This window comes from Dendropsophus ebraccatus, chromosome 5, assembly GCF_027789765.1.
Source record: "Dendropsophus ebraccatus isolate aDenEbr1 chromosome 5, aDenEbr1.pat, whole genome shotgun sequence".
NCBI lineage: Eukaryota > Metazoa > Chordata > Amphibia > Anura > Hylidae > Dendropsophus > Dendropsophus ebraccatus.
This window is the reverse complement of record NC_091458.1, coordinates 138,928,761-138,944,933: the sequence shown is the minus strand read 5'-3', so window position 1 is coordinate 138,944,933 and position 16,173 is coordinate 138,928,761. Positions and strand designations below refer to the sequence as shown.

The following is a 16,173-nucleotide window of genomic DNA, read 5'->3' as shown; positions in this document are numbered from 1 at the left end:
GCTCCTGCCTGGCCTCCATGTTGGCTACTGCTGATCCCGGCAGTTCTCTGTGTGCTCAATACCATGCAGTGTTTGGCCTAATTTTGGGGAGGCTCACTTTCTTCCTCACTCACTTTTAATGGTTCTCTGTGAGCTCACTGCCATGCTAGGTCTGGTATAATTTTTGGAAGTCTGACTGGCTACCACTTCTACCTTATTCAATCTGTCCTCACCGCTATGCTGTGTCAGGCTGAATTTTTGGGTGGTTCATGATAAGCTACCTCTGTTTTAATGGTTCCCTGTGTTCTCAATGCCATGCTGTGTCAGGCTGAGTTTTTGGGTGGTCCCTATGCCTACCTCTGTTTTAACCAGGCTGTTGCACAGAATTAGGCATAATGGTGCCATTAGGCAGCCTCAGAGGCATGCGTACATGCTGCCCCTGCTGTTTCCTGTCCATTTCCGTTGTGTTTTCATCAATTTCTGAGGTTGACAGGTTTTCACACGACCTTCTCTCTACCGAACTTGAGTCCCCTCAAAAAATGCTCGAGTCTCCCATTGACTTCAATGGGGTTTGTTACTCGAAATGAGCACTCGATTATCGGGAAATACTCGGCTCGAGTAACGAGCACCCGAGCATTTTAGTACTCGCTCATCACTAGAAACAATATGGCCATTTACAATGTATGCTCAGATGGGTGTATTTCCATTGACTTAATTCAGGGGCGGATCAACTTTATTATAGGCCCCGGGCTTTTTCACCAAGTCTGGGCCCCTCCCCACCCCACAGTAACTATGGCAGCATTAGCTTGGTGCTCAGAGTACAAAATAAAGATTGTCATATTTACCAAGTACCTGTAAAGTTTTATGAAAAATGATTATCAGGCAGCACTGTGCTCCCTTTTCACTTTCTAAATTACTCCCATTTAAAATTTGGTGTCTTAACAGAGGCGCCCTTGTCTCCGCTCCCTGCTGTCTGTACCTGTTGAGGCAACATTGTCTCCACCCTCTGCTGTGTGTACCTGCGCAGGCGCCATTGTCTCCGCCCTCTGCTCTGTGTACCTGCGCAGGCGCCATTGTCTCCGCCCTCTGCTCTGTGTACCTGTGCAGGCGCCATTGTCTCTGCCCTCTGCTGTGTGTACCTGTGCAGACGCCATTGTCTCTGCCCTCTGCTGTATGTACCTGTATGTACCTGGTCACCTTGTATCCCTCTGCCCTCACCCCAGACTGATCATCCTGTACCCTCCTGTCTTCACTAATTGTCTTCCTTGGCCCCTTTTCCACATACTGTACCCAGTGTCAGACTGGAGTGCCTTGCGCTCACCAGGGGAAATCATTCTTGGGGCCCACCCTTCAGCCACCGCACTTATCTATGGTAACATTAATAAGGGTCCATTAACACGGAGTGATATGGGGCAGTGTAGGGCTGCAAACAATTGCTTATCAGCAGGGCAGGAATATATAGAGATGTGCGGCCTACAGCAATGATTTTTACAGCCGTACAAAAGATCAAATCAGCTGACTATCGGGCATTTGCGTGCCAGCTGAGCTCTGACACTTTCCCCTCATCCAGTCATATAGAGGTAGACGCAGCTCCACACAGGTTCTGTACACCATATACATTACAGTGCAAATATATCAGGTGACTCACAGGGGACGTCTTTTCTGATCAGAGTTCTTCCCTTTTCATCTTCTTCTTCTGCCCTGGGCCATTATGAGAACTTCTATGAGCCACGAATCCACAGAATCTGCCAGAGAAACATATTAGGCTCCTCACTCTGTCACCATCCTCATCTCTCTACAAACTGCACATCTGTATTGGCCCCTGTACACCCTCATTTAGTAGGCAGCCCTGACTCTATGTATATATATATATCTATCTATAAATATCCCTTACAGTATATGGTCCCCTCTGTATTGTCCCCATTATAGATGGCCTCCCCTGTGTTGTCCCCCTTATAAATGGCACCCCATATTATCCATCCCCCATATAGGTACCCCTCTTATGTTGTCCATCCCCATATATATAGCCCCCTCATGTTGTCCATTCACCCCATATAGCCCCCTCATGTTGTCCATTCCTCCCATATAGCCCCCTCATGTTGTCCATCCCCCCTATAGCCCCCTCATGTTGTCCATTCCCCCCATATAGCCCCCTCATGTTGTCCATTCCCCCCATATAGCCCCCTCATGTTGTCCACCCCCCTATAGCATCCTCATGTTTTCCATTCCCCCCATATAGTCCCCTCATGTTGTCCATTACCCCCATAGCCCCCTCATGTTGTCCATCCCCCCTATAGCCCCCTTATGTTGTCCATCCCCCCTATAGCCCCCTCATGTTGTCCATCTCCCCCCTATAGCCCCCCCTCATGTTGTCCATCCCCCTCTATAGCCCCCCCTCATGTTGTCCATCCCCCCTATAGCCCCCCTGATGTTGTCCATCCCCCTATGATAAAAAAACAAAAACAAAACACAACTCACCTGTCAACACGCTCCCCAGACGGTCGTGGGTCTCTTCTCCTCTGTTCCCGGACAGATGAGCAGCTCCTGGTCCAGGGAAGTGCCATCACCACTGAGCTCCATGCTCGCCACAGCCGCTGGGACTTATGGTATGCGCTAACGTGAACCGGAAGTCCCAGCTGCAGCACCGCGCACAGAGCTCAGTGGTGATGACGCTGCCCGGGACCAGGAGCTGCTCATCTGTGGGGGCGGCGGCACGCTTGTGATCACAAGCAAGACGCTGCTTGCGGTCACAAGAGTGATTGACAGAGCGGGAAGCCTATGGCTTCTCGCGCTGTCAATGGGAACACTGCTGCATTTAACTGGAATCGATCGTTGCGATCGCTTGCAGTTAAAAGGGAAGGTGCGGGCCGGCAATCGGCGGCTCAGTGGGCCCCCCAGGAGCACGGAGGCCCCGCTGGGCTTACTGTAGTATATAGCCCCCCCCTGTGCACTCTTCCTCTGTAGTATATAGCCCCCCTGTGCGCTCTCACCCTGTAGTATATAGCCCCCCTGTGCGCTCTCTCCCTGTACTATATTGCCCCCCTGTGCACTCTCCCCCTTCCATATAACATTAAAAAAACAAACACTTTTACTCACCTGGGTCCACGTGTTCCTTTTCTCTTCACTCTTGTGGCCGCACTGCAGCTGTCATAAGAGGCTGCTCTCCCCTTTCCCTCTGGTGTCGGCACCCGCCATCACTAAAGCGCCGGAGCCAGAGTGAGTGCGGCCTCTTGTGACCGCAGGAAGTGCAGCTACAAGAGTGACTGACAGGGAGGGAGCCAATGGCTCTCTCTCCGTCAGTGCTGCTGCTGAAGGTAGCTGATAGTTACAATGTACAGCGCAGCAGCCGGTGGGGGGGGGGGCCCTACAGGGGCCCTGCATGGATGGGTAAGTAGATTACCCATCCATGGTGCTCGCCCCTGACAGGCGGGTGGCCGGAGCCCTGTGCGATCGCACTGGTTGCACATAGCAATGGCCGGCCTGCTCGGGGGGGGGGGGGGGCCTTTAACCAGTGGGCGGGTGCACATGCACCTTTTGCCCTCTGGTTAAAGCAGCCCTGCCCTGGGCTACCAGCCAAAACAGACCTATTAAAATCCACTACTGCCTTTATTGTAGCACATTATTGGATAAGAAAAATAACCATATTTCCTCATTTTACTGTGTGTGAGACTCTCTCCACCATTTTACTATATATTGTATTTGCTTAGCTCCAAATGTAGAGATAAGCAAACTTTTTTAACGTTCGGTTCAGCAGGTTTATTGAACTATGAAGCAAAATTTGGGTTTAGTTCGGATTAACCCGAAAGTTTCTTAATCCCCTAAAACAATATACTTTATATTATTTTCGAGGATTTAAAGGGGTACTCCGGCGAAGGGGGCTTTTTTCCGATCTGGCCCGGGAGAAGGTGGCTAAGGGCAACGATCCCACCTCCATCACTGACTGGCTGAGCGGACTTGAAAGGTCATGTCTCAAGCCCGCGTCAGAGGCAGGAAGTGGCCGGGCAGGGGGTAACGAAGCTCCGCGGTACAGGACCCGCCGCTGGAACCGGGGAGGTGAGTGGACCTAGTTTACCTCAGCCACCTCCTCCCCGGCCAGATTGGAAAAAAGCCCCCCCCCCTCACTGGAGTGCCCCTTTAAGTATGTTCAAACAATGTCAATTTTTGTTGGCGGTCGTCATTTTGGTGCCAAAAAGCAGTCGTTTTATGCAAATAGTGGCTGTCATTTGCATAAACCAGACAAATTTTGGTACCAAAATGATAACTGTCCAAAAAAGGTCTACAAAATGCCCAAAACAGACTATAGCCCAAAGAGTGATAAAAATATTTTCAATGAACTGGTACCAGAAATTGCCAGAGATTTGTAATTTACTCCTATTTAAAAATCTCCAGTCTTTCAGCACTTATTGGCTGCTTTATGCCATGCAGGAAGTAGTGTATTCTTTCCAGTCTAGAGAGCAGGAGAGGTTTTCTAAGGGGATTTGCTACTACTCTGGACAGTTCCTGACATGGACAGAGGTGGCAGCAGAGAGCACTGTGTAAGACTGGGAATAACACATAATTTCCTGCTGGACAGACGGCAGTATTTTTGAAAAATAGAAAATAGAAGTAAATTACAAATCTGTAAAACTGACAACGGTTGATTTGGAAGAAAAAAAATATCACTTTATTACCCATTTAAGCAGTTGCATTCAGTTAGTTTTCTGTATGTTAGCCTTGCATGGACGTGATCCCTATGTATGCTGATTGCTTCCCCCCACCCCAGTTTCTTTTGTGTATATTTACTTAACACAGCATGTTTTTGTTTGGATGTTGCTCTTGGAAACAAAAAACAGCAACATTGGAATGAAAACATGTCATCATAAGTAAATATACACAAAAGAAGCTGGAGGATAGAAATCAATCAGCATATACAGGGAAAGCGTCTATTGCTTTCTACCCCGCCAGCTTGTTCTGCCTATATTTATTTATCACAGCATGTATTCATTTCAATGTTGCAGTTTTTCGTTTCCAACAGCAACACTGGAACAAAACAAAAAAATCATGTGATAAGTGAATATACACAAAACAAGCTGAGGATACCAGGGGAGCATGGGGAGGTAAGTATAGGCTCTTCTTAGTTTTTTTTTATGTGTTATAAATTATGCAAAGTAGTTTACAAAGTTTTTGCAAAGTTCATAACAAATCTCAGCTCAAGAAGTTCAGTTTGCTCATCTCTATCCAAATGTATCAAGAAAATCTTACAATTAAAGTGACTGTACCACCAGGCTGAAGCACTGGAGGCAGGCCGACCCACCCCCAGTGGGAAGAAACCCCAGCCCCTCCATGACGTGACTCCATTAGAATTAATAGAACCCTATCATAGAGGAGCTAGGGTTTCCTCCTACTAAGGGTGGGTCGGCCCGCCTCCAGCGCTTCAGCCTGGGCCTGGTGGTACAGTCACTTAGGCAAATAACGGCCTTTGCTGAAAAATAATGGTCAATGATCATGATCATGATTGCAAATAACGGCCATTATTTGCCCTTATTTTTACATAGTGAGAACATAGCACATAAAAAATTTTTTCCCAATGTGTTAATTTGGTGAAACATTAGAGTAAATAAGCCAAAAGTTTTAACCTGATATCATCTTCACTTGCAAAAATGATGACGGCACGAGCATTAGATGTCTCCAGAAGTCGTCGAATTATCTTATCATACTCTCCAGCTTTTGGCTCCCGGGGAATCTTAACTGACTGAGCTACACACAAACCTCCTGCAAATACAATAAAAATATTCTGTTTTATTGTTTTATTTTATTTATTGGTTTTGATGTTTACCAACACAAAGTTTACATGAACCATAATTGAAGTAGAACACTAATAGACAATTAGTTCTCCTTTCCACTTCATTAAACATTTTAAATCATTGATAAAGCTGCCATCTGAATATAGAAATCTAGAGTTACAGAAGAGCAGCTATATTAAGTGTCAGGCTGGGTTACCTTGGGCCCACCAGGGAACTTGATTCTAGGGGTCCACGCTACATAAAACAGATGTAACCAGCACAAAACTTTTCACATTACTATGGCCACTTTGCACAGCGCTGGGTACGTGACCAGCGACTTGTCAGTAACTGTATACAAACAGCATAACGTGCCACTTAAGTTTCTTAAAAGAAGGATTCCCATTAAACTAAAAAAATCTCAGGCAGGGGAGTGCATTCATAGTATAGACACCCACACACATACACAATACGCACATACACACATCATCTACACATATAAACAAATGCACATTACATATGTGCATAGATAATACACACACACACCCAGACTTACATACATACGTCATGTACACATAAAGATTTACCTCTGGTACAGCACAGCACCAGGTACAGCTTACATGCTGTCAGATCTACAGCTCCCGAAGCTGCTCCAAGGCCACACTGTGCAGGCTGCAGACCCTCTCCCTCCCCTCCTTCTGTGTCCCGACTGCTAGCAGCAGCACATAGTGCTGATAAAGGAGGTGGGGGAGGGATCCAGGGGAGAGAAGAGAGGCTGCATTGATTCTGCACTCTACATGCTTCTGCCTGTCACCCCGGTCACTGCCTGCCTCTATTTAATAAGAGAAAACCCCAGGTTACTATATAGACATGCCTCCCAATATTTTGGATGGCCAAAGAGGGACACTTGTGGTTCATTCTAGGAAAATTTTACAGACATTTCTTTTTCATTCGTTACACATACAGGATCTGCTGCAGATTGATGCATATAGTCACATCGATATCCGCAAATCTGTAGCAGATCCTGTATGTGTGGATTCATCCTTAGGTCCCAGTCACACATCAGTAACCTTGTCTGTAATTACGTAACCACAACTGCGGACAGGATTGTAAATGTGTTTCCATTACTATCCACATTTGCAGGGACCTACTGTCATATAGGTGACATGGATGCACAATGGTTTAATCGTTTTGTTGCGGCATTGATCATGTCCCCAAATAGATCCAAAACACCTACAGATGTGCGTATGGGGCCAAAGAACTCAAGGAGTCTGCATGTGTAAAAGGGGCCATAATGTCACATGATTCATCTGAATATAACAATTTTTACGACCCAACTTGCCCCACATGACGTAATAATATGCAAGTTTGGGTCTATTGTACAGTAAGAAAACAGATACTTTCTAGAGCAACATAGAAAGTTAATTAATACAAATGTAATTCCTAGGTCAGGGACGTGGGTCAAATGTAGGGACTGTCCCACCAAAAGAGGAACACTTGGGAGGTATGTATAGATGCAGTGAGTGACCAGGTGACAGGCATGTGTAGCAGTGTTGGGTGATTATATGTCGTCCAGAAACTGCTAAACAGGAAGGCCCACCTCCTGCTCCCAGGCCCACCAAAGAGTAGTGCCCACCAGGGAATTCCCCTGCTCCCCTGTGGGCCAGTTCGAGCCTGGCTTTATTATATCATTCAGTAAGGTGCTGTGAATATACTAAAATCATTTAATTTCAAACAAACATGTGGCCCCAAGTTAATTCCAAGAGTCTTATTTTCTTAATTTCAAGAGTCTTATGTTTGTCCCTTACCATCCTCCCTGGATTTCTGGATAAATGCTTCTACTCCACTTTCCCCATAGCTGCCTTCAGATGCCAGTGTTGACACATAACTCCACCTTAGGGCCTTGACAATATCCACCATGGCCTGAGCTTGATAGGTGTCAGACGGAACCACTCGAGAAAAAAAGTCATATCGACTGTTGTCACTAAGGTCTGGAGCGGTGGAGGCATAGCTCACTTGTGGAATCTGAAGGGAATAGAAGAAAGTAACAATAATGAGAGAGGATGGGAGAATGAGAGTCAAGACCTGGATAAATGAATCATACACAGAAACACTTTTATAATTGTCAATAATAATTGAGTTTAACTCCAAAGTGCATTACAAGCAAATGTATAGTGGTAATCCATATCTATTCAGGATTCCAGCTTTAACCCCTTTGACCAGGCGCCATTTTTCATTCCTCCTCGCATCCTGAAAGCCATAGCTCTTTTATTTTTCCACCTACAGGGCTGGTGGGGGCATTATTTTTTGTGCCATGATCTCTAGTTTTTTATTAGTATATATTGTATACAATATAATAATATACAACATAATATATTTATTTTTTTAATTTTTATGTCCACAATACTGGCGCTTTTTTCCTCTTTTTGTTTACATAGTCTACCGTAAGGGAGTAGCATTGTTATATTTTAATAGATCACACAATGGCTGTGTCAACATTAACCTCTCGGTGCTGCAGCCAGTTTAGGCTGATTTTTCAAAATCTGACTTTTTTAAAATCTCACATTATGTAGTTATGGCTCCATGCTGCTTTAACGTATGCTAACGCTCAGATGTTTTTGATGACATTTTGTACTTTTGGTCACTACTATTTTGGTCACTTTCGTGTATTTTTTCAAAATTTAATGAAAAATTGGAAAAATAATCATTTGCTTTTAATATTATACTTACACCATTAAGTGTTCGGTAAAAAAGACATAATACATGTATTCTCTGGGTCACTTCAGTTACAGCGATACCAACAGTATGAACAGGTTTTTTTTTTTTTTTTGCTGTTTGTTTGTTTTTTTTAACTATTACCACACTTTGCACAATAGAAACTATCTTCCTGAAAAAAGTTACAAAAACTGTTGCCACATTGCAAGATCCATAGCGTTCTTATCTTTTGCATGACAGGGCTGGTGGGCTGGTGGGAAAACGATCCTGCAGTGTGATAACAGAGCAGCTCTTGTCACTGACACTTAAATGATTGTGGTGTTTAAGGGGTTAATGGCTGTCAGCAACACGATTGCTGCCACCCATCATTAACTATGAGGACCTACTCTCTGAGCTGCTGATCTCGCTTCATACATCCCCTGTGCATTACGACGTGTCGGGGCGTCATGATGCGTCAAGGGGTTAAATAAAAAATAGAAATGACATTGAATTACGCATCCTTGAGTCAGCTTCACATTTGCAGACGTCTACCACAAACTCATTTAAATTTTGTCAATTGCTCTCCTAAGCAAGAGTACAAATTGTCACTTTTCTAGCAACAGTACATCCTGTCGAAGGGTAATTTTATGGTCCGTTGCTTAGGAGGATGTGATGACACCAATGTGAGTGACGATAATCTCTGCCCAGCAATGTGGAACATGATGATGCTATATAGACTAATGGAGTAAAAAACACACTTTAGGGTGCCCTCACTCACACTTTTTGTCTGGTGATTTTCAGGCCTCTAAAAAAACGCCAATGCGGCACATGGTGTTTCTCCCAGCGTACCCGCTGATCTGCTCATAACAGAGTTGACGGGGCCCGATACGGAGATCGGCACAGGGTACAGAGGTCAGACCCCCCCCAAATATCTTTCCTGGAATACCGCTTTAATTTTGATTTCTCTTCGTTCACTTTGCATTTTGGTATTTGTAATTTTGTAATTATTTTGTATAAAAATAAACTATTGAAACTTATTTTTAAAAGCATTCTTAGGCTACTTTCACACATTCAGTAGTTTTTTTAGGACCGTATATGATGTCTGCAACCTTTGTACTGTAAAAAATTTGTCCATATTTTATCCGCAATTCGTATTTTTGGCGGATCAGCAAAGAAGGTGATAGTTAAACAAGTGGAAATGGTTTAAATGATCATTCTTCCTTTTTTATTGTTACAGATTTGTTACAGATTGTTACAGATGTTACAGATTGTTACAGATGTTTCACGGACGCTCCCATAGACTTCTATGGTACAGTCTGTACCACAATTATGGTTCGTACTAGAGCGGAACAAAATTTTGCAGATTACAGATCCGTAAAAGCACAAACATTGATAGCAGCCCTACTGAAATCAATCGGCCCCTAATTTGTCTTGATCCACATTTATAGACAAAACTACAGAATGTGTGAATGAAGCCTTACTTTGCAGCATTTTTTTTCTACGTCTACCTAAAACATTTGCACAGTACTGTAAATGTATACATATAATGAGAACTCAAATACAAACTGATAGCATCACAACTAGGGATGAGCGAAACGGCCGAGGTTCACAATCACAACCAAAGACTATGTTTTCACAATAGGTCTTTTTAGGTAAAATAACAGCCATTGTTTTTAAAATAGCGATTGCTATTTTATAATGGCAGCTGTAAAGCCCCTATTACATGGGGCGACTGAGAGGAGCTAACGAGCGATGTCAGCGATCGCTTGCTCCTCGTCCCCCGCTTGCTGCCGCCGGTATTGGCGGAAAGCGCGTGAGTACAGAGGGGGCCAGAGGGAACTGCGGGGGGGGGGGGGGGGCCTGCCTGGGTGATCGCTAGTTTGTTCGGGCATCCCATAGAGGATAGTGGCGGTCTGCTGCTGCCTCTCCTGTTCTACAGAGCAGCAGCAGCAGCTATCACAGTCGTTTCTCTTTCAACATGTTGAAAGACAAATGGCAGCAACGATCAGCCGGCATCATTCATGCCAACTGATCGTTGCTTTCTACTACATGGGACAATTATCGGCCAAATACGGCCGATAATGGTCCCGTGTAATAGGGCCTTAAGTAACGGCTGTCATTATCCAAAAATGGCGGTTTGTGTGACGTCGTGTAAACATAGGCTAAAGCCAAATAAGGGATCTGGCCAGACATCATTGCGTGTGTATATGTGGGTCATCATGTGCTACATTGCTATAGACTGTATCCAGTGGTTTCCCAGCATATGTCCAACCCACTCCCAGCTCCTTGTACTGTAAGCATTATGGACACAAACAGAGAAAGTGAGATGGCCAGCACAGAATGACTAACTTTTTTGTTAATCTTCATTTTCCTTTTTTAAAGGAATATTTTGTATGCATTCACCTGTAGTATTAGTTAAAGGGGTTATTGTAACAACCGGAGTCCTGGATCTACTGAACTGCCGTAGTTTTGCATCAGCTGGAGAGCCAAGGTTTCCTAGCCCTGCTGTATATTATATTTTAACCTCCACAATGATAGGAATTGATGAAAATGTATATGATGAATAAGTGCTGTGGAAATCTTCAATATTGGAAGACTTGAATAATAATTTAAAAAAGTGCTCTGTAATTTTGGCTGTCCAGGCATGATGGGAGTTGTAGTTTTGCAACAGCTGAAGAGCAAAGGTTCGCTACCCCTGATATAAAGTATTCCAACCAGAACTTGCACAATACAGGCATTATTATGGGATGCCCATTAACCTATATGGCGGCACCCTAGGCATACTTCATATATTTCTAAGATACAAATACCAGGATCACTTGCACTAAACACATATTACTAGATCTCTGATTGGTGATTTTTTTTTATTAATATTAGATTGCACTAAAAACCTGTCCCAGTAAATCTGCCTGCAATACATCCCTTCCTACATTTCAGGAGTACGATACAGCAGTGCGCCATTTACCTACATAATGCACAGTAATGTACTGGCTGAGCAGTTAATGTATTCCCTCTGGTTTTGCACAGGATCTTGATAGGTTAATGTAATAGAACTATCCACACATGCTTTAAGCTGCCTAATATAGAGTGTATTGTAGATGGGTGCTATATCCTCAGCAGCCTCCCCAGAAGTGCCTGTGAAATCTATAAGAGGCGGCTTCCAGGCCCATCCATATCATGTACTGGTAACAATTTCCTACCTGTTCTTCCTTTATTCCTCCTATATTTCCTCATGTATTTAAAATCTAATTAAGGCAATATGGTGAATGTTATCCATAGAGCAGTAGAACAATGCAAGGGACGACAATGCAGAAGAAGTAATTGCCACCGCTTCCCTTACTTATCTGTGTATTAACGTGGAGAATGGAGATGAAAGCAGTTCTGCTAATTGCAGCTATATCAGTAATTGCTGGCAAGGAAAAACAAATACAAATTTGGGTGAAAGAATACAAAAAAATCTGTTTGCAGATCCTTAAAAGATTCCAATGGCTGTCTGCACATTGCAGTCAGGGTTCTTCATTCTCTCTTCACTCTGCTGGTTGTGTATGGACAGCTGCTACAGGGGGTCTGACCTTCTTACGGCCGTTTTCCTCTATTACCAACTCTTAACTTATTTTGTGACATTTTGTGCATTTTTTCTAATGTACTTGAAATTCTATTAAAGGGTCTATGGAGAAAAAAAGACCATAAAAACCATACCTCGAGAATGCTCCATTGTGATAAAAACCCCTACGATTCTGAAAAAAGGCTAAAAAAAACCTGTGCAGTATGTTAACTTTTCAATATTTCCAAATAAAGGGGTATGGGGACTTCCACTTTGGGCCATTGTGGAGAGCATCAACAAAGAATACTGTATATCTCCCTTTCAAGGATCTTCCCTGACCTGCATATTAAGGGGTTATCCGGGTAACAAAAACAGTATTCTTATAGACCCCCCTTCCCAATACCACCTTGTGTCTAATATACACATATAACCTATCTTGCACACTTTACCTGTTTTTTTTCCCCTCATATTTACCCACTCTGCATGTCTAAATTCATCTCCTCTGTGTCCACTCTGACAAAAAAAAAGTCTCACATAGATTTGTAATTTACATCTATTTAAAAATCTCCAGTCTTACAGTACTTATCAGCTGTTGTATGTCCTGCAGGGAGTGGTGTGTTCTTTCCAGTCTGCCACAGTGCTCTCTGATGCCACCTCTGTCCATGGCAGGAACTGTCCCACGGAAGAGGTTTACTGTGTGGACAGTTCCTGACATGGACAGAGGTGGCATCAGAGAGCCGTGAGTCAGACTGGAAAGAATAAAGCACTTTTTGCAGGACATACATCAGCTGATAAGTACTGGAAGACTGGAGATTTCTAAATAGAAGTAAATTAGAAATTTGTACAACTTTCTGAGACTATTTGATTTGTAACAATAACAAAAAAAAAGAATACCGGCGTACGCCTTTAAGGTACCCATATTCTTCTTGAATTAAAACACATAGCCCAAAGTGTGTGTTAGTAAAGTGTTAATAATGTAATCCTCTATTTTGCTAATTTAGTGCTTTATTTTTTAATTATTCATGAGGCATAAAAAGTCTGTCATTATTTAAAAGGGTTAGCATTTTTATAAGCATTTTAATGGGCTCCCATTTTGGGGACTTTCATCCTTGGGCCATTTTGGAGAGCATCAACATAAAATATATCTTTCTCTGTAATACCCCTGTGGTTTCCCTTAAAGGGGTAGTGCACCAAAAAAAAATTTCTTTCAAATCAACTGCTGCCATGAAGTGCCAGAGATTTGTAATTTACTTCTATTAAAAAATCTCAAGCCTTCCAGTACTTATCAGCTGCTGTATGCCCAACAGGAAGTTGTATTATTTCCAGTCTGGACAGCAGGAAAGGTTTTCTATGGGGATTTGCTCCTGTTTTGGACAGTTCCTGACATGGACAGAGGAGGCAACAGAGAGCACTGTGTCAGACAGGAAAGAAAACACCACTTCCTGCTGGACACACAGCAGCTGATAAGTACTGGAAGACTTGAGATTTTTTAATAGAAGTGAATTACAAATCTCTGGCACTTTATGGCACCAGTTGATTTGAAAGAAAAAAAATTTTGGTGGACTACCCCTTTAAGGCTATGTTTATACACTGTCAGGCTATGTTCACACAATGTATGTACGGACGTGATTTACACAAAACATACGTTGTATTGTGAATGAATGGAATCGCGGCCGGAGCGTATGCACATAGGGGGAGATTTATCAAACATGGTGTAAAGTGAAATTGGCTCAGTTGCCCCTAGCAACCAATCAGATTCCACCTTTCATTTTCCAAAGAGTCTGTGAGGAATGAAAAGTGGAATCTGATTGGTTGCTAGGGGCAACTGAGCCAGTTTCACTTTACACCATGTTTGATAAATCTCCCTCATAGTATACACTCCGGCTGTGTTTCTATTCATTCTCGATACAACGTATGTTTTGTGTAAATCCTGTCCGTTGTTGCAAAGTGCAACAATGGCCGTGATTTACACAAAACATATGTTGTGTGAACATGGCCTAAACCCACACACCTCTGGGGTCTTGCAGTAGAGGGGTCAGCGAAGACCGTGGTAATGTGTAGTTCTTTGTTCCAGAATGATTTCATATGTAAGCCATTGTAAGAGTCATATGGCAGACGTCTGCGCTAGGTAAAGCACATTGATGGAATCTATTATGAGGTGGTATACCCATTCTTTGTAACCAGTCAGGTGATAAATAGCATTGATGTGAAAAATATAATTGAATAATCCTGCTATTCACCACACGAGAGACATACAGTGGAGGTGCGGGAACCTCTCTCCAGTCATTAAGTGTCACATCTAGGATTTGTGCCCTCTATTTGTTTTCAATCACACGCTGAGGAGAGGTATACATGGCACCTAGAAGATACATGTATAATGTAAAGACTAAACCCAGAGGGTCCTGGGAGGAATATATTCCTATCAAGGGATATTGGGACACAGCGTAGCCGGACATAGAACGAACTACACAATGCATACCTTAATTGTAAACACCCGTACATGGAAGTTCTCGACATGTTAAATTCTTCGAAAATTTGTATTAAACACTCTATGCTGCTGTTGACATGAATATGCAAAGAAAAGCCTGTGGAGCCTCATTAAAGAGTGTCAAAACACTGGACTCGCCAGATATCCCCCGGGAAGGACCCAGCCAAGGGGCGGCTCCTGTAAGGATACCACCAAAACCACCATATTAAGTGGCCCTATAACTCAATGTAATGAAAAGGCTTTACATGGCTCTACTAGGCATTGCTCCCACCTAGCCAGAATCCTGCTCCACACTGATGAGGGGCAACACCCCGAAACAGCTGTATGTGGATGGATACCTGGCCTTTGTTTTTCCCTTGTCATTACATTGACTTATAGGGCCACTTAATATGGTGGTTTTGGTGGTTTCCTTACACGAGCCACCCCTCAGCTGGGTCATTCCCGGAGGGATATCTGGCTAGTCCTGTGTTTTTTTAGACTCTTTAATGAGGCTCCCTGGCTCTTCTTTTGCATATTCATGTTTCCCAGGGAGCAATGCACCTAGAATTTCACTGCTTTGAGTGCTTTACTAGCAGCCGGTAGTGTTATCTTTGGCTGGTCTCCCTGAGATCAGCGATCTGTTTCTTTTGCTGCTGTTGACATAGAAATCTACCAAATTTAATTTTGGGCTATCTAAAAGAAATATTCTTCCAATACAAGAAACATAGGATTACTTATATTCCCAGACCATGACCATATATTACCACCACATACTGATGGAATAATACCACTATAGAGTTCCTGAATAAAAAAAAATTCAATAAATGTATTGATGCTGTAGGTATTTTGTTTGGACTTTGGTTATCCAGCTAGGTAAAACTATATATAGATTGTTGCAGGTATATAAAATAATATTTTATATATTTTAATTATATATTTTATTATAATATATATTTTAAGCCTATGCTTACCTCACCGTCCCCCTACAGGTCTCCAAGTCCCCCACTGAATGATCACACCTCTACTTCCGAGATCATCTCAGCATGGACCAGGGGCAGATTACGTTAACTTTACCATAGGCCCCGGGCTGTTCTAGTCAGAAACTTTGCAATATATCTTATGATATAAAAATGCTTCCTTTCTGTTTTTGTGCATCTTCCCTCTTCCCCTCATCCAGTCTCGAAATCAGCTTAGTAACAACTTTTGTCTACTAATTCCGACTTGTGGCAGCTCAGGGATCAGATTACAAGTCTGTGAAGGTAAGATGAGAGAGGAGAGAGATGGGAGAGAGCTAAAAGACCACTTATAGAGCAAAAATCTTCTACAAAATGCCATATATAGTATTAATGCCGGCTAGATGTAGTGCTGCTCCTCATGTACATACACAGCTTATCCTGAAAAGTCACCTAAAATGATAGCTACGATCTATTAGGCTATGTTCACACAACACTTATTTTCGTTGTATACAACGGCCGCGATTATTCCGAAAATATACATGACCTTTCTGTCCATGGGATCCCGGCTGGGGCATATACACATGGTATACGCTCTGACTGGGATCCCTAGCGGCGCCGCAAACAACTGACATGTCAGTGCACACTGTGGAGCGAGCGGATCCAGACGCTTGTTCCATAGCGTGCAGTCGAGTGTTCTGATGTGGGCGTGCAGGGATGCACCTGCATCCAGGGCCGATTCTGGGGTTTCTGCCGCCTGAGGCAAACCTCAGGCGG

General features: G+C 43.3%; 1 protein-coding gene across 2 annotated transcripts in view; it reads right to left on the bottom strand.

Moving 5' to 3' along the window:
• Window positions 1-16,173, bottom strand: part of GRM4 (glutamate metabotropic receptor 4) — an 88,024-nt gene that overhangs the window by 34,727 nt on the left and 37,124 nt on the right. For both annotated transcript variants that reach the window (XM_069972576.1, XM_069972575.1), the window contains exons 2-3: window positions 7,547-7,763; window positions 5,595-5,730 (exon numbers count right to left, since the gene is read on the bottom strand). In XM_069972576.1, the coding sequence (XP_069828677.1) occupies window positions 5,595-5,730; window positions 7,547-7,763 (353 nt within the window). The remainder of the gene's footprint in view (window positions 1-5,594; window positions 5,731-7,546; window positions 7,764-16,173) is intronic.